This window comes from Polyodon spathula, chromosome 8 (genome assembly GCF_017654505.1).
Source record: "Polyodon spathula isolate WHYD16114869_AA chromosome 8, ASM1765450v1, whole genome shotgun sequence".
In the NCBI taxonomy this organism is placed as follows: Eukaryota; Metazoa; Chordata; class Actinopteri; order Acipenseriformes; family Polyodontidae; genus Polyodon; species Polyodon spathula.
Window position 1 is genome coordinate 46484096 of NC_054541.1, and position 24334 is coordinate 46508429.

Genomic DNA, 24334 nt, shown 5'->3' on the forward strand with positions numbered 1-24334 from the left:
TCCCTTACATTCAGGAATGACAAACTTGTGCCTATGCTACCTATATTTATAGTAATCATGGACCCTCACCAGTTAACAATAACTGGTGACAAAAGGTTAATTAGGCAACATGCTAGTTAACTCCAAGAACATCTAACAAAGACACTTTTATACTTAGGCCAGTGTTCTAACACCGTGTTTTACATATTTCAGACTTTTAACTGACTTGGGCTTCAGACTGAAATCCCCTTGCTTTGTGACCATTTAATTGAAATTGATAAGATTTACATTTTCATTTAAAAGTTAAATTTTTGAATGCAATTCACTTATGATTATCCGCTCATATAAGTACACGTATCATATAATGAAATATTAAGTGTTTATAGACAAGTTTATACAGTAAAAAGCATAGATAATCATGAAAAACCTGGTTTCAAGCAGGTGTACTCAAACTTTTGACTGGTACTGTAGTCTGATAGGAGGTGTGTTACCAGATTTAATTCCTTTCTATACTAAGGAAATAGAAGCATTCCGGACACACATTAATGCCTAGATGATTTTTGCATTAGTGATCATTTCTTCCCCATTGACTTTTTCTCTTCCTCTAGGAAACAGAAGTTTACAAAGAATTGAACACATCTCTGGGATAAACAGAACAGATCTAGATGTTTGGCATAGCTATTCTGGTACCAAGAAATATCTCTTCCTTTAGCGATGAAAGCTAAATCATCACAGATTAAAACTGCCAACAACTGTGGAAAGGTTCCTGCTACGATACATTTAAATTGCAGTGTAGCATTTATTTTTTTTGTTTAAATTGTATTTAAAGCCACATGGACTTTTATTATCGCTGAATACAAATGTTGTAATTTTTCCAAACAGTGGACATACCCTTTCCAGCAACAGAACGTTCCACTGCTACAGTCTCCTGTTGACAGGTTTTTTGTTTTACTCCATCAGCCTATATACAGATGAACCCACTTTATATCATCATTGTCTTGCAGGCACAGTTTGTGATATAAACCGGGTTGTGATATAAACCGGGTTCCACATTTGCCATGACAGCACATTACGAGTGCGAGAAAAAAAAAACTAAGAAAACTAACAGTGAAAAGAGCAGTGTTAGCACTGTACATTTAGTCGTTTTTTACATTTAACAAATGCATGTAGTTTACTCATTTTGTGTCATTAACTGGAACAAAAGTTTGTGTCATTATCTAAAAAAAAGGCATGAATTGTCAACTGATGAGAGCTATCAATTAGGCGTTTTTTTGTGTGTGTATTTGCATAAAACTGACTTAAATGGTGACGTTGGTGTTTTGCACCCTTAAGACCGCCCACAAAGCATTTGTTGACAGGCCGCACAAAATGTCAGTTTATCAGCCGAGGTGATCATTGGTTGTTAGGCTGCACAAAACGAATATGCGGGTTTGTGAGACAATATCAGAGAGGTAATTTCTCAAAGAACCTAACCGACTTGACCCGAGCCCGAACCATAATATACAAACTACACCCAACCCGACCTGAACCCAGTACTCATTGTCGGGTCTCGTCAGGCTCTGATCGGATAGCAAGGCTCTATTATTCGGAAGGATAACCTTTAAATAAAACATGTCTTCATTCCTCAGTGATTAATACTCCCAAATGAATATCTTTCATCACTCCAAAGGACTTCAAAGTAACTGTGATATTTGCTAGTGTAAGGAAGAAAGGTAAGGTGCAGTGCATGGGCCACTCAGTGCCTCGCCAGCACTTCCAGATGTACATCTGGCAACAAAAGGCTTGCAGCAATCATTTACTGCCATACAAACGCCCACTGTCGACAGCATAATACTGAGTCTGGTAATGATAGTGATAGTTATACAGAAGCTCTCTGGGCCTGAATCCTTGCCTGACAGCAAATAAACCCCCTGACCTCTCTGACTGCCAGGTCAGCAAGCTGATTGGCTTTTCTTCCAGGACTTGTGCTAATTAGGTCTGCTAGCCATGGGTAATTACAGAGATGCAAAACTGCAAGGGGTTTTATCGTGTTGGTTTGCATGTTGACAACAGTGATCAATGCAGCAACTGGGTAAAACCAATGAACATCTTTACAAGAATTTACATTTAATTACACATTCTGAATTTACTGTACAGGTAATCACTGATGAACAAAATATGTTTTAACACTATGCAGTATTGTTATGCAAACTATCAATTCAACAAAAAACAAATTCTGATACGCAATATTGCTGAGCATATGAATTGTCTCATGTTTCCCGACAGAAGGGGTGAGAGAAATCTGCAGGCTAAGCATTTGGGTTTTTTGAGAGTTGTGCAATTCCACACTGATATTTGATCAGCGTCTACACATTTACTACATGCTTCTCTAAGAAACTATATATTTTGAAAATGCAGAGTGTGCTGTATAGGTATCTCTAAGTGCAGTATATAAATGCATTCCCTTTAAGATCTCTGGTGCTTCTGAACATTTGGCCACCTACTGTAGTAGGTGTTTCTTTTTTTTAGGTCGAAAAAGTCCCTTGGGTCGACATTGTCAATACCTTTTAGAATTTTGAATGCTTGAATCAGGTCGCCGCATAGTCATCTTTTTTCAAGACTGAATAGACTCAATTCTTTTAACCTGTCTGCATATGACATGCCTTTTAAACCCAGAATAATTCTGGTCGCTCTTCTTTGCACTCTTTCTACAACATTCAAGATGAGGTATTACTAATGCATTGTTCATTTTTAACATTACTTCCCTTGATTTAAATTCAACACTTTTCACTATATATCCGAGCATCTTGTTGGCCTTTTATATAGCTTCTCCACATTGTCTAGATTAAGACATTTCTGAGGCAACATAAACTCCTAGTTAGGAGTTCTTCAATTTCAGTATCTCCCATATGATATTTATAATGCACATTTTTATTGCCTGCGTGCAGAACCTTACACTTTCCTCTGTTAAATGTCATTTGCCATGTGGCTGCCCAGTTCTGAACCTTGTCTAGATCATTTCGAATGACCTTTGCTGCTGCAACAGTGTTTGCCACTCCTATTTTTGTGTCATCTGCAAATTTAACAAGTTTGCTTACTATACCAGAATCTAAGTCTTTAATGTAGATTAGGAATAGCAGAGGACCTAATACTGATCCCTGTGGTATACTACTGGTTACCTCGCTCCATTTTGATGTTTCTCCTCTAATCAGTACTTGCTGTTTTCTACATGTTAACCACTCCCTAATCCATGTACATGCATTTCCTTGAATCCCCACTGCGTTCAGTTTGAGAATTAATCTTTTATTCGGGACTTTGTCAAAAGCTTTCTCGAAATCTATATAAACCATGTCATATGCTTTGCAATTATCCATTGTCGATGTTGCATCCTCAAAAAAATCAAGCAGGTTAGTTAGACACGAGCTCCTTTTCCTAAAACCATGCTGAGTGTCTCCCAGGATACTGTTACCATATAGGTAATTTTCCATTGTGGATCTTATTATAGTTTCCATAAGTCTGCATATAATAGAAGTCAGACTTACTGGTCTGTAGTTACCTGGTCCGGTTTTGGTTTCCTTTTTTTGTGGATTGGTATTACATTTGCAATTCACCAGTCTGCCGGTACAACCTCTGTGTCAAGAGCCTGTTGCATGATCTTGGTTAGTGGTTTGTAAATTACTTTTTTCATTTATTTGAGTACTATTGGGAGGATCTCATCTGGCCCAGGGAATTTGTTTATTTTAAGAGCTCCAAGTCCCTTTAACACTGCTGCCTTGGTTATGCTAAAGTTATTTAAAACTTGATAATTCATGAAAAGGGTTTAAACAGAATGTAACACCCTTTTGTTTGTGGGTAATGGTTTTGATTGCTTTTTAGATATATTGATTTTTGGGGTGGCGGTCCCCGAGGGGATAGGTCAGGGTGATGCCGTTCCACAATTCATATAAAAAGAAACAACTGGTAATGCAGCAAGAAGTGGACCTGCACTGACAGGAAAGATAAAGTTTACAATATTGTGTTGTTGTTTATACAGACTTCTGGTGTCCAAAATTACATGTTATTCAATGTAAAAATAAATATGTATGTAACCATGGCCTGCAAATCCACAATTGTATTAGCTTTCCCATGACATCGACTGGGTCTGCACTTAGATCTGTAGTGACTCAAGAGTCTTCATATAACACTCAACACTACTTTTATATTTAAGCGCTGCCATATTCAACATTCAATGGAGTGCTGTTATTCATTACTCTTGAAATGCCACTTAAAAATTGTGTTTTGTTCCCTTAGCTTGCTTTGCTACATAACTGCAGAAATGAAACTTGATAGGAACCATTATCTTATTGTGACAGAACAATCATGCCACTAATGTACAGGGAGATAAGACTACAGCTGTGACTTATTCAAATAAATACAAAATAAAAAAAAAAAAAAAATGTATTAGGAAAAAACGTACTGAATTCATAGATCTGGATGGTTTTATTATATATCACCAATATTTATAGCCGGACGGTTTTAAGGAAATGTATACCATCAGCATAGTGGTTCTAGTAATAGTTACAGACAGACAGTCGAGAATCCCAGAGCAAATATGACAGTTATTCTAAATCATGCTAATAAAGCATATTATTTCATTTGACTTATTTGAGATTTGTTTTCACATTTTCTGTCATATATAATATGGAATAACAAAGACAATGTATTTTTTGTTTCTTCCTTATGACACCCCGTTTCTATTTGGTAAACAACCCCATAAGGGGAGGGGAGAAGGGAGAGATAAAACCAAAACAGAAATCCGACATTTGCTATTTGACAGGATAGAAAATATTGTGCAATTCGAAAGTTTGGCTCATATTCTTACAGTTCAGGACAACGTTTATGCCGATTAGCAAGTCAAAACAGTTTGAACATTGCATAAGTCGTATTTTAACATCCATTCTTGTACACCACAGGAGCCGCTTGACCACCGAGACTATGATGCAAAGAAAGAGCGCTTACGAAAACTGTTACATTCTGTGAAAAATACGGGATACGCGACAATTCCACAAAATAAAGCCGTGGTTATTTAATCAGAGCTCAGAAAATGTCACTGGAAATATGCGCAAAACCCGCACTGAGGTCGTTATTTCTGTAAGCTGGTCACTCCTGTGAAATGCATCGGCCCAGCCTCAGTCCTGCTGCTGTTGCCTGGCTTGTTTCCTCAATGAGGATCTTCTATTCTGCAGCAACATAGTGTATAGCCCCCCACTGCAGGTCTGCAAAATGCAAGGCTCAGCTCGGGGCATACCTTAGTTAAATAAAACGCGTATTTAAAATAGAAAAACGGCGTTAAATACTATTTTAAATTACATTTTTTCGTGCCGTTTAATGGAACATGTTATTCAATTACTCCTGCCTTTCACAATAATTACACACCTCTGACAACCTGACAGATTCATCTTGCCACCCCCCCCCTTCCTAGTGCTACTGTACGGGGGGTAACCCGTCACTCTCCCACACGTACTGTTAACCTTGTGGAGCTATTGTTTTGGCTTGGTTTATAAGATGTATTTTACGTTGTTGTTTTTTTTGTTGTTATTTTTGTGTTTTTTCAGAAGCACGATGGCTGAAAAACTTACCTCTGGATGAAGAATCGGGACGCAGCCAGCTTCTTTCTCATATTCACCCATAGCTTCAGCCATCTTGGTGTTAAACTTCGCGTAGCATTCTGGGAAACAACGAGAGAGAGAGAGAGAGAGAGAGAGAGAGAGAGAGAGAGAGAGAGAGAGAGAGAGAGGTTTATTTTTGTCAATATGTACCTATGTATCTTACAGTAGTGGACTTACACTGTAAAAAATGTCCGTAAATTAAACAGTAAAATTATGGTAAACAGTGAAGGTAAATCGCCTTCTCTTATAAAATGACAATTTACCTTAAATTTACAGCAAATTACCTTAATACTAAAAACAAACAAAAAAAAAATGTTTATTTTTACATAACATTTCCTTTAAAAAAAGCAGACCACATTTCTTTAAAAAACAAACAAACAAACATGGGTAGCGTTGACAGTTAAATACCGTCGATATTACATCTAATTAAGTTAAAACTGGAACCCGAGAGTCCATTACAGGGCTAATTGCAAATAGTAGTGTTTTAACAGTGTTATTGTGTGTTAAATGTGCCGTGCGGTTGCACAGTTCTACGTACATTTACATGTCCTGTGTGTTCCCTCACCATTTTATGTGTTTTGTTCATGTTTTATGTGGTCACCAGCTTGTGGTAGGTCAGATCTTGGAGTGGGCTAGCCTTTTATACCCTTTATTGCGTCTCCGTTCTATGCTGAGTTCAATGCTGGCAGTATCGTAACCTATTCGGTAAATACAAAGCGCAATAATTGCTGGTTGAAACTTGCTGCTGTAGAAGCAAATCTTTAAAAAAAAAAAAAGATTACCCTAATATATGTAAAAACATGAAGTGTTATGATACTATTTTTCATACGGCAACCCAGCTGCTAATTTTTTGTTTTTTATACAGTATATTACTGTCAACCCAGCTACAAGTTTTTTTTTGTTTGTTTTGTTTTAACCGTAAAAACAAGTTTTCTTTACAGTATACATTAAGACTTAATCAACAGTTTAAGCTAGGCAATGGTTGCAACCTGATTTTCTTGTATTTGTTATCTTTAAATGCCCCTTCTATATTCATATAGGAATTTTGATCGAATCACTCTCATCATGACATAAAACTTAAATATCCACAATCTCCTACTATTTTGTTTTTTAAGATGAGAAACCCGCATATAATGTTCAGTTGAGGTGAATGTATAATATCCATATGGTTTAGTGCAGCAATCGATTATCTGAGTTGGTGCTGTATTATTTTATATAGCCATGCATTTATCAATGAGGTCTTTTAGCGTTAGTTAGCGTAGAAAACGTTAGAATGCGAACAGTTTTAAGCAGTATGCGCCAGTATATGTTTTCAGTCTTGCCTACGTTTCATATTTTTGAAAAAATTTAATTAAAAAAACAAAAAACAAAACATGTATCATTGGAAAAAAGACACCACAAGACTAAGTCTGTGAGGCGTTTGGTTATTATGTACCACAATAACCTCTGTATCATATATCAGGTATTAACACAATGTGTTACAACAAAATGTATATTTTCACACCTGCAGGTAAGAGGGATCTAGTGGACGACTATGGCATAACATGTCGATTCGATAGCTGATACCTTTGCACATTTCTACCGTAATGCATGACGAAACTAAATTAAATTTACATCAAGCTATATCAATAGCAGTAATTGTGACGTTGACAAGTTATTGCCCATGTGTCTTTCTGGTCTGAATTAGAATGTTAGTTATAAACACGAATGCAGCATATTTAATTAAACAAAAGTTTCAAATTCAGAGAACAACAGACATAATTTTGAAAACTTTTCCCAGTAAGAAAAAAAAAGCTATAGATTGAAACTAAATATGCTTTTCTATATTAACTTAACATCAGACTGCCATGATGGACATTCCTCACTCTGGGTGCATTGTTAAATCTTCTTCATGGAGAGGGCTGAAGCTATGCCCCTGGCCGACCACTCCGATCCCAAGATGCAGGGCTTTCATCTGTCCCAAGGATTGTAAAGCAAAGGGCAGGTGGTAGAGCATTCAGTCATAGGGAACCTGAACCTGTTTTTATTGTTTATATTGTTTTTTATTGTACTAAATGTACTTCCAAATGGTCTTTTTCTTGTTAAAAGCAGCTTGGGATGGCTTGTCATGAAAGGCGCTTTATAAGTACAATTTTAATTTGATTTGATATGAATGAATGGTTGGAGGCAGTGTGTTCCAGTTGTTAAAATCCACGGCTTGTAACCGGACTCGTCACGATTCAAATCCCACCTCTGCAATTGACTCACTGTGTGACCCTGAGCAAGTCACTTAACCTCCTTGTGTTCCATCCTGCAGATGAGATGTTAAATCAGTGTCCTATTGCAAGTGACTCTGCATATAATGCCCATTTCACAGCGTACCTCTGTAAAGCGCTTTGTAATGGTGTTCTGAAAGGCACTATATAAATATATTATTTTTAATAAATGGATTTTGAGTAAATGTACTCACTTGTTTTGTTCTGTTAAGCTATTTTGAATAAGTAGTTTTACATGAAATGCTATTAACTTTTTTCGTCCCAGACTTTTTGTTTAACAATCACTTACTGAGTTACCAAGTTTTGAAATTATGTTTCTTTTGCTGCATAGTTGCAGATAGAATGCATACAATAAATAGGCACGTTGTGTACTACCAACAGATGGCACTGCAATGTCATGCATTGCATTTCCTACTTGTTCCCCCTCAGGACAGTCACATCTAGTTCTATCAATGGCCAGTGACGCACTTGCCTGTCACAGAGCATCACTTCAAAAAGAAGTATCTGGCCCCCAGAACACTTTATATACACAGACAGACGATATACATTTGCAATCTTAAAACACTGTTAAATCTTTTGAACAGGTGGAGACTTATTTGGCTTGCTAAGAAGCTTTAGACAGCATTATTTGAGATATGAAGTCTGATGGTTGGATATCATAGTATACAGTTCAACAGCTCAGCAAAAAATAAACCAGCATTGCCTTCTCCTGGAGCATCATTCACACCAATTCTTAAGAGTGCACCTGAGGGGTCTATTGAAAATGCTGAGGGGCTTTGGTTACTCCTTGTCTTTATTGCATGTAATGCTGCTCATGTTTGCCATATTTTATGTGCTTATGTGTGTGTGTGGGGGTTTGTAGGATAATATAAATATTTTTATGATCATATGTGCTAACATTTAATTAGTCTCGCTCCCCCTGTTAAATGTTATTAAATGTTGCAGGTTATAAAGCTGTTTATTTTTCCTACTGAAACCATGGAATGGAGGAAGATGAAGAAACTGAAATTCTAAAACACTTTAAGAGGCCAAAATAGATTGCATTTAACTTGCAGCTTCTTAACTAACACCAGGAAACTGCCAGGCACCCAATCACAGTCTTCACATGACAACTGGGTCTAACCCACAGTGTTATTAAAACACATGGCTGGAGCAAAGGGACTGTTGTTATTTCTCTTGGCTCAGACAGTCTGGCACATCTAATTGCTGTTAACTTCTGAGCCCTTCACTTACTTGGCCAGTGAACAGGTAACTCTTAATGTTTAAAAGAACACAACCTTAAATAATGGTGATGATTTCCTATTTTTCAACAATTTCTGTAACAAACAATAACTTTTAACACTGAACAGTATTCCAAAGGCTTTCGCTGGTGGGCTATTTATTTTGTGAAAGTCTTATTTGAATGCATATATTAGTTGTGCATGCATCATACTTATTTTGTTTCATAAAACAACAGGCTGGAACAATTTTTCTTACACAACAGGCTGGAACAATGTTTCTTACAATACAGTGAAGCTGTAAAACGTTGGAAGCCTTTGATTTATTCATTTTCCCAGATTTTTCATAGATAACCTTTTTATTTGTATAACTTTATTACTGGTGCTGAACATACTGTTTCTCTTTTAATTAGTTGTTGTGATCTTATTTTCCTAATGATACAGTAGTTATATATAAAACTAATACAAGTAACTAAAACATAACAAAGTCTGGAATATATTGTATAAACTATATTTATTTCTTAAATCCATTAAAAAAAAAAAAATAATAATAAAACATTCTTGAAATTATCTAAAACTTTGTGAAAACGACCCAATATGCATTTTACACAGATGACGTCTGCTGAAATGCAAGGGCATCTTTCTTGCAATAGGATCTGTAATGTCCATAATTTGGCCCCAAGGGAAAACACTTCCTCCTAATGAGCCAGTGCTAATGCTTCCTGCAGCATATCTCGAGAGTGCTTCAAACATCTGTAATTACATTGCACAGAAATGTGAGATTTGTTTTATGAAGTCAACAGATGTTTTGTGTATTCAGGGTCTCCCATTGACATAAATACAAGGTCCAGACCTGCTTAGCTTGTGTTATTTGATGAGACTGGACTCTAAGGTAATATTAGAGGATTGAAGGTGTCTATACAGTGAACATTGTGGATTTTATAATATGAATCTGTAATATAATTACACAGTTCATATTATAATTCAGATTTACTACTGATTTACTGCTTTTGTTAAATTACAAGTAAATTTAAAATTGTGCTGCAGCAATTATAATTACACTACAACTGCACACCTGAACACGTTCACTCCTATTTATTCTAAATAACATTCAACAAACGGGGTCACCAGAAGTGGTTTAAAATACAAGAATAATGACCAAATGCCAAATGATGCGTAGCTGAACTGTAATCAGTCAATTCTATGGTATAATTACAACTGCAATTACGCAGGCATACTAAGACTCCACCACAATTCCAATCCCATTGCAATTTGCACAGTTCCGAATACAGTTGATCCCTGGTCTGGAAAGGAGTTCATTTGATCAATTTATTCAGGATAAACCGCCGCTTCCTTTGCGCATTTTAATGCATCAGGGTCTCACTGAAATTGCACCAACCACTAATTGTACTTCTTGAGCCCTAGAAAAATAAGTGATCGACGCAATTTGGGGTTAACAGTTAAACAAAACATAATAAAGAGGTTACTTTTTTCAAAGTAAAAGAGATAGACGTATAATGTCTCACATACATTACAGTTTCGCAAAACGCATTAATTACCTGTGTGTACAAAATGTTCGTTTTTCCTCAAAATACCACAGATTTGAAAAAATAGGTCGTAGCTTGAAATACCGACAAGGGGCGCACGTAACCCACGTTAACTAGTGGCCTGGATTTCACAAAGATTTGCGGGACTTTTTCGCGTTCACAGAACTGCTAACATCCACGTTTTGGAAACAGACTGGCCTCTTTTGAGAGTGTATGACACATTCAATATGTAATATATCCACATTGAATTCTGTTCGTCCACAGGCGGGGCTCAATTCCTGCTGTTTACAGTACCAGCACTTTTCAAGAAAATGTATATTGCCAGACTCGACAAATCAATCCATGATCTCTGCCAGGCTAGTCCAGGCAATCTAATCAAGCTTTGATCAGTTGAGTTTAGGTTTGCAGGAAGGAAGAGGCAATAGAGAAACAGCTGATCAGAAGTCGGGAAAGAGAAACGGAGAAACGCTGAGCACGATTGCAAATTGAGCCGTTGATAAGGAATGAAGACATATGTTTGCTTGAAGTTTTAATATTAAACCTAGCATTTTCGATAAGTACACGGAAGAATAGACGTAAATGTTCCCTGCCCACATTACATTACCAAGTTTTCCGCAAAACGCATTTCATTACCCTGGTGTAACAAAAAATGGGTGTTTCGTTTTTTTTTTTTCCCCGCTCAAAATAAAACCACAAGAATGTTTTTTGGAAAAATAGGGTCGGAGCCTGCTTGAAAATACCGACCAAGGGGCCGCCCCAAACGTACAAAAAACCCCCGCACCGTTTAAAACTTAGTGGGCCCCCCCTGGGATGTTTCACAAAATTTTGCCGGGCTTTTTTGTTCGCGGTTCACAATGAACTGGCTAAACATCCACGTGTGTTTGGAAAACAGACCCTGGCGCCTCTTTTGAGAAGTTGTTGAACAAAACATTCCCAATATGTTAATAGACCCACATTGACTTCTGTCGTTCCACCAGGCTGGGCCCCCTCAAATTCCCCCCCCTGCTGTTTACAGTACCAGCACTTTTCAAGAAAACCGTCCTCTGGACAGAAAACTCACAGTACACAGATCCTGATGCAGAAAGTGAACCTCGTATGATCATTTGCTTTCAGTAAAGAGTCAGAAACACATTGTGCCTTGCACAGCACATTAACATTAAGGCCGTTTACATCTGAAGAAGGTAAGCTAAGTGTTAAATGCTGCTGCGTTGCACTGAGGGTGTTTATGTACAGCACTCAGTGACTACAAACAGTCAGAGTACGTATTATAATTGCACGAATGTTTTCAATCTGTTCTGGCATGTTAGGATTTGAATTAAAGTAATACAAAAAATAGTGTATAATATATTTATATATTTTCTTTGATGTGAATATTATTTATTTGTAAATAATTGTGTGTGTGTGTGTGTGTGTGTGTGTGTATATATATATATATATATATATATATATATATATATATATATATATATATATATATATATATGTGTGTATATGTGTATATATATATATATATATATATATATATATATATATATATATATATATATATATATATATATATATATATATATATATATATATATATATACATATACATACACACACACACACACACACACACACACACACAAATGTGACAGGTCTTTAGGTAACATTCTCGTCGACCATGATTTAATAAAGCTGTGTTATGTTTTATACGCTGCTTTGTTTATATGCTATATTAAAAATATATTGATCTTAAAAATAATTAATGAACAAAATACGCAACCGTTTTGAATGTTCACATATGGGTAAGTGACCGATGAAATACTGATCAATAAAATCGAGTAGGAGCGAGTTAGTTTAAGTTTTAACCATGTTGATGGGTTTTTCCAAAATGTTTTGCTCTAAACTCTAAACTAAATAAAAACACAAAAATTGGGTGAACGTGACTAATGGCAACTCCCATTAAATATGTGTGGTGACATTCTCCGTCTAAATCAAATCACCCATTTGTATATTCCAGTGTCTTCTTGCATGCAGCTGTTTTAAATAACAGATTCCTAGAGAGTTTTTAGAAAGTCTGATGTGCCAATTTGATTGATAACGAAACGGTGTATTTTTTACGTTGATCGCCGTGCCTCATATGACGTGCACTGTGTGATCAGGTCCCCTGCCATGTGTCATGGGTTCCTTCACAGGGATATGAGTTAAGATGCTATCGGAATGTGTATTGTTTTGGTGTATGATTCCTTTAAAATTCCCATAGGAAATATACAAACTTTAGTCTATCTGCTGTAGTACTTACCAAAATACCACATCATTCTGTCAGGTCTTTCTAGAAGCTTTCTTTCTAAAATGTATGCTGGAAACTGTATAGGTTATTGACAGAGCAAACTGGGAAACAGCTGGGTAAACTTGTTTAGGCATTGTCTCTATTTATAAATAGTTGGAGATTGTATACAACAGCTATGCATTGCACTGTACAGTGCTGTATGCCTTACCATCATATTAAGGTTTATGCAGTTATGTTATTGTTGCCAAACGCTCTTTTTCCACTAAAGCAAACGATGGCTGTCGTTTAATTGCGTCAGTTACGTTTCACTTTTCATTTTTCTCCTTGTGGATAGGAGCTGTGACTTAGTGTTCTGCAATGTGACTCTGCCATTGAAAGCTTTCATAGGTTTAGAGCAGACTTTTGTTACCTTTTGAACGTTTACTACAGCTTCCTTCAGGTTGCTGGCTGAACATACTGTATATGGTGGCTGTTAATCTGTGAGATTAGTGAAAAGGGCAAATGAGACGGGTCTGCCCTGTAATTTCTACACATTGAATGCTTTAATTGTGAAACCCTCAACAAGAAGCTATTATCACATGGAAATGGGAATCTAGCATGCTTTGTTAATTTAGTCAGTTAAGTCCACTGCAAATAACTGCGGCTTAATTTAAATAGAACAAAATAATTTAATCCATAGAACTCGCAGCTCATTAAAGTTACTTCAATGATAACGTAACATGACGTAAAGCATCATTTTACAAACTTTCTAACAAACAGTCAATTTTTTCTGCACTGCTGAATATGTTGCATTGTATGTACAGTATGTATTCTTTCCAGTTCAGTTGTATCTAATGAGTTCATACAGTTACTAGAAGTTAAGGAGCTGTAAATGAGTTTCTCAAACAATAATTTACACTAACTTTCTGAATATCGATCTACTGTGGAATTATACTCATAACAAAATAATAATAATAAAAAAGTCAATGTATTTCATTGACATAAGAGATCTAGCAACACTCATTGGTCAATTTTAAGCTGGAATGACCTCCCCCCTGGATAATGTAGGGGTATGAAATCAAAGATTTCTCAAAGCATCATCAGCAGCTGTTTTAAGATGGCTGTGCGTGATGCTCTGGATACAGAAGCATCAACCGAGCGCCTAATGTGGTCTCTCTATCAAAGTCTGCTGGATCTGCAGTCTTTCCCATCTTCATTGAAATGTACCGCAAAGAAATGCAGCTTTCAGAGATTCCATTTAAGTATTCATTTGAGTGATGTGAGGGACAGCATCTTTACACAAAAGAATCTGCTGCATGTTGCAGATGTTTCCAATTTCATGCCCAGCCCTTGAGTTTTAGTTATTTGACATCACTATGTAATTAGTATTAGACAGAAAGTAAAGTTATTTACTGTATGCATATGTTTTAATATACTGACAGCATGGAAGCGCATTCAGCAGAAGAATCTGATTTATTTGCCCATGGTTAATCACTGTTTGATCGTTCGGCTACTGGAAAGGATTGAAGGCGGGTCTTCTGGCATGCAGCAGGTTTGGGTTACTTCAGTTTATTTCCTGAGTGCCCAGAGGTTCGCAGTGTCTAGCTAATGGTATCCCACGGAGTCCACTTTCCACCGGCACAGCGAATAGAAATGAGCTGAAACCAAGCATTCTAGAAGCTGCTTGAGTGACTATAGGAATCTGCATACTTGAAAAGAGGCAGCTCACTTAACAAAACAATTAACTGAGCGAGTTTGGATTTTTACACTCCTGCTCAAGCTAGAAGTAGCAGGTAAATATAGTGGCTTCTCCCACAACATTCATCCCTGAAGACAAGGGTTCAGAACGTGTTGGTCTCAGTCATTCTGTTTATCCCTCGCTCCCATGCTTTTATTTATACAGCAGTGTCTGGGTTCTGTATATTTTCCATCATTTTATGGTGAGTACAGTATGCTTGTTTAGTTACAAAGTTCTGCACCCAATAAAACAGCAGACCCTGTTGAATATTCATATTTTTTTTATTTCATAGATTTTATATGTCATTATTGTGTGGTACAATTAGCATACATAACATAATTTGTAAAAAAAAAAAAAAAAAAAAAAAACAAAAGAAGAAAAAAATGACTTGCAGGTGAGTTATGCTGTTTTTTTTACATGATACAGTACTGTTATCCTAACTCAGGATGTATATCATGATCTTTTAAACGGCAATAGACTAGGCGCTGGGCTGGGCTACCTGATAGTCATATTGTGTAATGGACAATATGAGAAGATGTTATCGGAAGCAGTGGCTGGGTTAGAGGCTTACCTTTGGTGCTAAATATGTTCTGCTGCGGTTTCTTTCTGTGCCTCTTGTGCTAGTGTTTTCCTATTATGAAAGGCTAATCTGGATCAATAGTGGCCAATAACTGCAATTCATTTTGTTGTTCCTTTAGGTTCATGGCCAAGAGATAAGAATTGTTATCCCAAAATGAAAAGACGCTTTATCTTATTTGTATAAGAAACAACTCCCAGCAATGCATTATTTAGTCCTAATGGTATTAACACCTGCTAGATCTGCATTCTTATTAAAGGAGTGACGTCCTCTGTGTCCTCTATAAACAATCAAACAAAAGCCAGTCAACAGTGTTTGAGGTGGCTGTGCTTGGTTAAGGTTGTGTTTGATGAGCAGGATGGTGAAGGAGCTGTATGCATGCATTTTGCCATGACTTAAAGGTTAGATCTTCCCAGCCAATCCTGTGCACAGAGCAGACATTAATACAGATTGCATGTTTCCAGTCTGTGGTACATTTTTATAGAAAGCCTTTGATGGAAACTGATCTTCGGTACATACAAGTACTGCAGGTGCTCCATGGAGGCCAGCATCCATCTATAGCACAACACATTCGAGGAGTGATTTGCCTGTCAGATGCTGGTTTATAGGCTCCTGAGGCTTAACAAACTGATAGAATTACCTTTGGGTGTGTGCAGTGTTATTTGCAGTACTTTTGCCTCGCCTGTCCTATTAAAGTAGACACTTTGTTATAAAGAGTGTGGTTGATAAAAGTAGGCCTCGCCATCATCACTTTGTGAAAATCCACCCTGCCTGACTCCCAGTGGATGCAGCGAGATCAGTACCTCAGTCTTGGGGTATTGTGTATATCAATTGATTCCTTTCAGATGCCGTCTTTCCCAATCAGTCACGGTCACGTCCAATCAATGCAGTAGATCGATCAGGAGATGTCTTAGGGGAGGCTTGTCTTTCTTTGAGTGCCTATAATTATTTTTTTAGTCTTGCAGTCTGTGGTTCCATCAATTTTACAACCCAGGTAACCGTGCCATACAAAGATAAGGCATAATTGATTATGTACTTTGTTTGCTAAAAGAGACGGTCACACTACACACTGCTGTATATTATCTCAATGCATGGTTAACTATTTACCCTATAGTCTACAGCATATTACTTCCCTAAGCACACTCAGTAGTACTATATATAGTGTCAGCTTACTGGTGTGTTGATAAGGGTGCTTTGTTGTATGAACTATAGTCCTCTCTCTACTGGTACAGTAAGAGCAGTTCACTCCTATTTGTGTGTACTGGTTACTGGATAGGGTTAGAGTCGTTTTCACCTCTGCTTTAGTTATGATATTGAAAGGTACCTTTGGACATGATTGACTCTGTTATTATTTTTACCAAAAGTTGTAAGTGTCTTGCATTTACCTCAGAGCATCTAAGTTGAAAGGCAAAGCAAACTCATAGTGCCGTTTAGAATAGCCCTTTTCATTATGCATTCAAAAGCTTTAAGAAAACTGAAACACAACACAATTAAACAAACACTTATTTGTTTTGAATTATGCTACTGTACTTTCAAGCTGTTTGACAGTTGTCAGATAAGGAAAAAAGAACTACTTGTCTCTAGCTTGTGAATTTCTTTCTGTTTGTTTCTGTGGATGCTGGACAGGAGGCAGGTGCAATGGTTCATCTGGGTGATAATGAATGAATGCATGGCTGATTTTCTTTAGCAAGAACTTTGTTTGCCCGCTGTAATGCAGAGCTTGGACACAGCTGGTGCCAGACAAGTCATTTCATACCTGAATGACTTGCAGAAAACTTTAATAAGGATTTAATAAGACATTTAATAAGAATGTCCAGTCAAGCTCAAAGACTGCACTGTGCTTTATTGCCTTGAGGATGCCAGCATTTTAAATAGTTTTACACTTTAGTCTTCCGAAATTCTGTAATTCCCTTGATGTGCAATCCTGAATCCCAAGGGAAAAAGCAAAACCGGCAAAACCCCTTCTCACCAGTGTAGCAGTCACATACTGTAGGAGAGCTCTGGCACAGCTGGCAGTTTGAGCTTTCAGACAGTCTGTGCCCGAGAAAATGCTGCTGTTAGTCAGGTTTTTTTAAAGGAGTGATAACCAAGGCTTCAGTTTCTGACTTCTTGTTAGTGTGAGTCAGAGATCTCCAAGACACATGAGATTTGAAGAATACTATGCACCCTTCCAGTGAGTGTGCCCCATGCAATCCCCAGCTTTAATCTGCAGCATGGATAGAATTCAAACCTGAATGACCCACCTTACACACCATGCATTCCTACAAGCCACTTTTCATGTGATACAACCCTGTATTTCACCAGTGAAATATGAACTTAAGTAATGTAAGTATCTGAGGCTCAACCAAGCGGGTAGCACATCCTCCTCCCTTCCTTCACTTTCCAGCGTATTCCTTCATATCACACTGCAACCATCTGCTTTGCAGACAACACAGACTCCCACAGCAAGCTGATTTTAGCAGTTCCATAAGCCTTGCCAAGCAAATTCCCTAAAGTAATGTGTTGAACGAATATCCGATAGGCACAGGTCTTTTCAGGAAGGGTAGTTCAAAGATGCATACCGGAAAACACGGGTTCTCCCCACCTGAGGGAGGGAAATACAGTCTAGAGGAAACACTTTTTGTGATCTTGTTTCTAATTTAATAATTTGAGCAAGTTAGAGTTTTTATTAAGATTTTAGCAGTAATAATATTAAACATTAAATACCAAAACATTGTAAAATAAGCTTCACAAAAGCTAACTAGACACTAAAACATGCATCTCCCTAATTAATCTCATATAGATGTGCAGTCTTTTATTAAGAGTTTAGTGGTAAACAGAACCAACTGTTTACTTGGGGATAGCAAGATGAAGGAATTCCACGGTAGGGGATCTGGTTAATGGAAGCACAACAACAAGGTCAAGAGTGATTTGTTTGGTTGTATTGGTGTATTTATGAACCAGGCTAAGCTACAGAGATTCCCCCCAATCTCATTTGCAGTTGAATCCCAGTGTCCGACTGCACCAGTAATTAACTATCATTCAGAATGACAAGAGGCATTAATCTCAATCGTTTTGGCTGTTCTCTGTAATATGTCAGCCTCAAGCTGTTTACTTTGTCATTGTTTCCCTTGAGATAAAGTGCGGTGGTGTTCTATAAATACTGTTTGTTTATTAATTGAATATTTTTGGTAGGCATACAAGCAGTAACGCTAATGCCAGGTAGCACTGTAACCTTGAAGGAAGATGAATTAGTAAAAAGGAACAAAGTTTAGCTTTTTTAATGGCTATCCTGTCGCATTATTTCTTTCTTCAAACTTGGTGATTACAGTAGCATCCCCTGATGAGGGAGATTTCACTGCGTGTGTGCACAGTGTTGAGCATCCACAGAGCTTTTGTCTACAGATGGTTTGAATTAAATTTAAAGGACAAGATGCTTCAAAACCAAAAAACAACCAGATCCAGCCACAACTTAAGTCATTCAGTTAAGCACTTAGCAGTACTTTATGTAGTTCTTTTTTTCAGAACTTTTAAAGTTGCAAGTGTATCACTCAGTCATATTAATTGACATTGTTCTGTGCCGCTGGACTCCTGTACCTCACTATGGGGACATGAAAGACAGTAGTAAGCCAAAAATGTAAAAAAATAGTTTTACTGTACATGAAATGTCTCTAGAGTTTAACAAGTGTTTTCAACATGGGGATATGAAGCAACAGCCTTTTGAAATACAAATCAAGCCATATTGGTTCTGGATGCTTCTTGAGAACCAAAGCCACACAGTGACATGACCAAACTGTGCAAGTGTCTTTTTAGAGGAGTCTTTGTTAATTGGGTTATTTTTTGTGAATGGCTATAGACATATACTTTGCTGTATAGTGTATCAGCTTGTCTCTTACTGGGCTTTCTCTTTGTAATAAATAGTGATATAGCAGTTCTGTGGTAGATTAGAAACCTGATGCATGGCAACGCTGAAGATTACAGGGTTCTTCTGCGAAGCACAGAACTCAGTTCGATTTAGAAGAATCACTCTATAATGGTCCTAGCAATTACACTTAATTGATTGCTATAAGAACATAAGAACGTTTACAAACGAGAGGAGGCCATTCGGCCCATCTTGCTCGTTTGGTTTTTAGTAGCTTATTGATCCCAGAATCTCATCAAGCAGCTTCTTGAAGGATCCCAGGGTGTCAGCTTCAACAACATTACTGGGGAGTTGATTCCAGACCCTCACAATTCTCTGTGTAAAAAAAGTGCCTCCTATTTTCTGTTCTGAATGCCCCTTTGTCTATTCTCCATTTGTGACCCCTGGTCCTTGTTTCTTTTTTCAGGCTGAAAAAGTCCCTTGGGTTGACACTGTCAATACCTTTTAGAATTTTGAATGCTTGAATTAGGTTGCCACGTAGTCTTCTTTGTTCAAGACTGAACAGATTCAATTCTTTCAGCCTGTCTGCATATGACATGCCTTTTAAGCCCGGAATAATTCTGGTCGTTCTTCTTTGCACTCTTTCTAGAGCAGCAATATCTTTTTTATAGCGAGGTGACCAGAACTGCACACAATATTCAAGATGAGGTCTTACTAGTGCATTGTACAGTTTTAACGTTACTTCCCTTGATTTAAATTCAACACTTTTCACAATGTATCCGAGCATCTTGTTAGCCTTTTTTATAGCTTCCCCACATTGTCTAGGTGAAGACATTTCTGAGTCAACAAAAACTCCTAGGTCTTTTTCATAGATTCCTTCTCCAATTTCAGTATCTCCCATGTGATATGTATAATGTACATTTTTATTTCCTGCGTGCAGTACCTTACACTTTTCTCTATTAAATGTCATTTGCCATGTGTCTGCCCAGTGGAAAACACTTTCAGATAAAGCACTTTAGTTGTAAGATTTAGTTTGCTTCCAGTCTTCCTCTTTCTTTCATGGAGATAATTAACAGATGGATCAAAATCAAATTTCATGCTGACTCAAAAGAGCTATAATATTAAAGGTAATGAATTACTGTAGTGCTGCTGTACAGTAAAAACCCACCAGAAGCCTGAAACTATTTTATTAAATACTTTTTTGTTTTTTAATTTACCAAACGCTACTTTTCTTCTTTTAAAAGTTGTTGGCAGTGTCGTTTCCATGGTTTAGTTTCAATTCAGTTGCCTTTCTCAATTTAGTTTAAACTTTTCCTTTCAAATAAAGTTATAAAGATACAGTATGTGAAACTTGGTGCTAATTTCCAACTGTCCCTTCTTCCTGGTTATTGTGGTACTCTTAAAGTAGTGCCTATTGTTAATTTTGTTAACTTCTTTTAAAAACTCAATCAAGTACCCCCTAATTCTACTTTGATCTAGGCTATACTGTACATTCAGTTCCCTCCGCCTATCTTTGTAGCTCATTCTTCAAGCCCTGGAATGAGTGTTTGCTCCTCGCTGGACTCTTGACACTCTCTCCAAGGCCAACATGTCCCTGACTCACTTTCCACTGACTGACCAAAAGTGATTCTGTGTGCTGGTGCACCATCTTCCATAAAAACAGGGATCTCAAGTGGTAGTGATGAGTCGATCGTACAATGTTACCTGGAAATTTTAAAAGTTACACTTCTCTTAACAAGAACAGTTGACGGTACTGAAGCTAAACATGGCTGCACTTTTAAATACTGACTCACAGCAATCCACAGTCAGCCTGTTGAACTCTGTATTCATCTGAGTCTTTGTATCCTGATAACATGGGTCACTGTTTCATACAGCCCAAAGGAATTTGGAAATTGCAAAAGTGTTGTAACAAATATTTGGGCTCATTGTATTACAATATAAAGCACCTTTTAGTTGTAGGTAACAGAATAGTATTGTTGCTGCTGTTATTATTATTATTGGGTTTTACAGGTTATGTTGATGAGTGCTTCCCTCGGTCGTGAAGATTATTTGGCCATTAAGTTTAAACCTGCTACATTGCAGCACACAAATTTCCATTTGCATGTCTGGGTATAAAAGGAAGGGATTAGCAACCAGTAATTGTGTTTTTCTTCCTTTTGAAAGGAGAAAACTCTAGAGTTGTAAATAGGGTCAGACCTCTGCTAGAATATTTGTGATGACTCATATCTTATCGGCTTGCTGGCATGCATCTTAAATGCTCCTGGCATTATACAGCAAGTCTCTAAATATACTGAGAAAGGCTTCTCAAGAAAGAAGTGATCCACATTTTCAAAAGTCTGCACTCTGGAGGGTTGTACACTTTGTATATTAGTTAATCTGCTCTACTGACCAGGCTGCCTTAAGTATTTAGTGTGAGTGGTGAGCAGTGACACTGTTTATCAGTGCAGCTGTTTGTAATACATAACATAATCCATGCTTAGCCTCCTTCTACGAAGAGTTTGATACGTTTACATGCAACACTGTTTTATCCATACTGTGTAAGTCACCTTAGAAGACTTTGATACAGTAACTCAGGAAGCCATGGAACTTTCACTGACCGCTTCTGTTGTCATAAAATTGGCAAAGAGTTTAAACTTGCAGAAACTGATAAGATGTGCTCAAATCAGCATTGCATTTATTTTTTTTCCCCAGAAACAATTAGTGTCATTAGAGGATTCAACAATGCTATGTGAAAGCAAATCATCTTAGTTCTGTAGTGCCAGCAGTGGACATTATTTAATTAGTCGTTTAAAAAATAAATAAATAAATAAATAAATAAATTATAGTTGCAGTGCATTGTATTTTCTGTAACAGTGTGTGTTTTTTTTTTTAACTTTTTATACTCAAGTAACATGAGCTGCAACAAACCTACAAATGTTGAATTTCCAGGAAGGGTCTGTGATTGGAACACTGCATGGCTCCATCCATGTCCAAACAGATGTATTTTGAGCCACAAAAAAACAAATGCAACATAATTAAAATTGAATTACGCATTGAGCAGTGGATGACCTTTTACCAAGATCAGCACACCTCTGGGAGGTCTACTCTGGGTGGACCAGATTAAAACTACTGCATTAGAGCTTGTGGGCAGACTTTCAATATTCCAGGTATAAAATAGATGGAGTAGCTCCATGATAGCTACTGCACATCGCTACATTAATGAAGTGGAATAAAACATTCATGACTCAAAACAGTACTGTCTTTCGTTTTCAAACGTGTTCATGACTCAAAACAGTACTGTCTCGTATTTCCTCGTTTACACAATTATTGAGCATCAGTCAGTAACAATCTGACTGATATGATTTTTTTTTTTTCCCACTTTCCTTGGTTTCCTTAGAAATGTGCCATCTCTGCAATGAATTGAGGGATTGTAGTCCTGGGCAAGGTGTTATCGCCGATTATACTCAACAAAGAAATATATATCCCAGTTTCCACAGCACTAGAGTTAGGGTTAACAAAAGGTAGTGTTTACGTGATGAATTGGTTGTATTTGCTAGTTTTGGGTACATAGTTTCATTGTCAGTTTCTGGCCGCGGTACGACAATATGGCAATAAAAACGTCAGTGTCCTGAATGAGAGGAAAATTCACCTCCAGCCGGCTTTTAAAACACAGTGTGGAAATGAATTGCCAGTGATTGATACTCAATTATAACGAAATCAACACATTATGATTTATTTAATAGCACTGACATACTACTTGCATGTAATTATATACAGTAATACTGAATCTTCTCTGTTATGAATACTTCAGATGCTTAACAATACAGCATTTCGTGTTTGACAGCACTGAATGCGTTCTGTCTACATTTAGCCCCAGGTAAGAGTTTAGCTTAAACGCGGTGAACAAACCTGATTTAGCACAGTGTTAGGAATCCTTTCAGAGCTTATACAGCAGAGGACAGCCATTTGGATTTAATGATGGTTCCCAGTGTATCATTCTTAAACACACAATCTGTGTCAGACTGCCTAAGGGAGGAGCTTTGCGGAAGTAGGGACATTTTTGCTGGTGCAGCAAAAACTCGGTTAGGTTAATTAAACTTCACCAAAGTGCTGATCAGTGCCATCCTTCATAGAGAATAATGGAGCCAACGGGGACGCCTTGGTTTTACTCCAGTGTAGTGAAAAAGATTAAGCTGACAAATGGTTTTTGATTCAAAAACACTTTATATACAAGAAAGGTATACCTCCAATACAATCATATAAGCACGAGATTTAAACTGACTTCGGACGAGACCTCAGTACAGCTCAGTGCATACGTTTGTATCAGAAAGCACGGATATCCATGGAGTCAATTCGAAAGAGATGAAAAGACTGTTTACCATTTTGGGTATTTATACCTTTGTAAACAACTGTTGACTCCACTCCCATTTGTTTTACTTCTGTCCAGTGATAGGGGTTTCCACTCTATCATTGCAAATTCTCTCTGCGGGGGAAAAGGGGGGCTGCATACCATGTTGTACCTAGCAGGGCGCATCCATCTTGTCTTTCAGTTCCCCTCCCCCATCTCACACTATCTCTGCTAATTTCCTGCCTTTTGGCGTTTAGCTCAGACGACCATCTGTGACTTTGAGTCGTGTTAGGCTGTGCAAAACCGCACGTAACTGGTTTTGCCAAATGGTAAATGAAATAATTCAAAACTTACAGAATACTGTATAGAACCTTAATATAAAAGCATATTAAAGGAACTGAATTAGTAAGCACATTAAAACGACTATAAAAACGCATTCACATAATTTAAACAATGATTAGAAAGAACTAAATTATAAAAGACACATATACAATGTAAAACTTACAATTAATGACATCATTAATACCGCATGCAGAAAGCCATCACTACACCAGAATGAATTGGAATTTGTTTGAAGTGTTTTGGCTGTAAAATAAATCGCACAGATACCTGGTAGTATTCTAATGCTTGAATTAATTAAAAGTCCAAAATGATCCGCTATTTGAAGAGTGGCAATAAAAAATCACTACAGAATCAAAATTTATACGAAAAAAACTGTTATTAGTAGAACGGTCAAAAAAGTAATATAGTGCAAAAAGTGCTCCGTGCAAACATTTCGGTCACATGACCATCCTGATAGACTCAGTTTCAGAAGCTAATCTGTAATATGTTGTTTGCATCTTAATGTGCTGTGATGCCACTAGCATTTCCGTTGAAGGGAGAAGCTCAATGCCACCTACATTTGCAATGATTATTTAAAGCCCTGTAGGGTGTAGTGACTGGTGTTCAGTATAACAGCATTCCCATATTTAA

General features: G+C 37.2%; 2 protein-coding genes across 4 annotated transcripts in view; one reads left to right on the forward strand and one right to left on the reverse strand.

Annotated features, from left to right (window-relative positions):
- The window catches only part of LOC121320042 (palmitoyltransferase ZDHHC17), a 30163-nt gene extending 24512 nt beyond the window's left edge, over window positions 1-5651 (reverse strand). Inside the window, exon 1 of the mRNA XM_041258178.1 lies at window positions 5577-5651. Coding sequence (XP_041114112.1) covers window positions 5577-5639 — 63 coding nt within the window. The 5' untranslated portion in view covers window positions 5640-5651. The remainder of the gene's footprint in view (window positions 1-5576) is intronic.
- Window positions 5652-11666: 6015 nt separating this feature from the next.
- The window catches only part of LOC121320043 (oxysterol-binding protein-related protein 8-like), a 103956-nt gene continuing 91288 nt past the window's right edge, over window positions 11667-24334 (forward strand). For all 3 annotated transcript variants that reach the window (XM_041258179.1, XM_041258184.1, XM_041258191.1), the window contains exon 1: window positions 11667-11806. The gene's annotated coding sequence lies outside the window, so the exon portion shown is untranslated. The remainder of the gene's footprint in view (window positions 11807-24334) is intronic.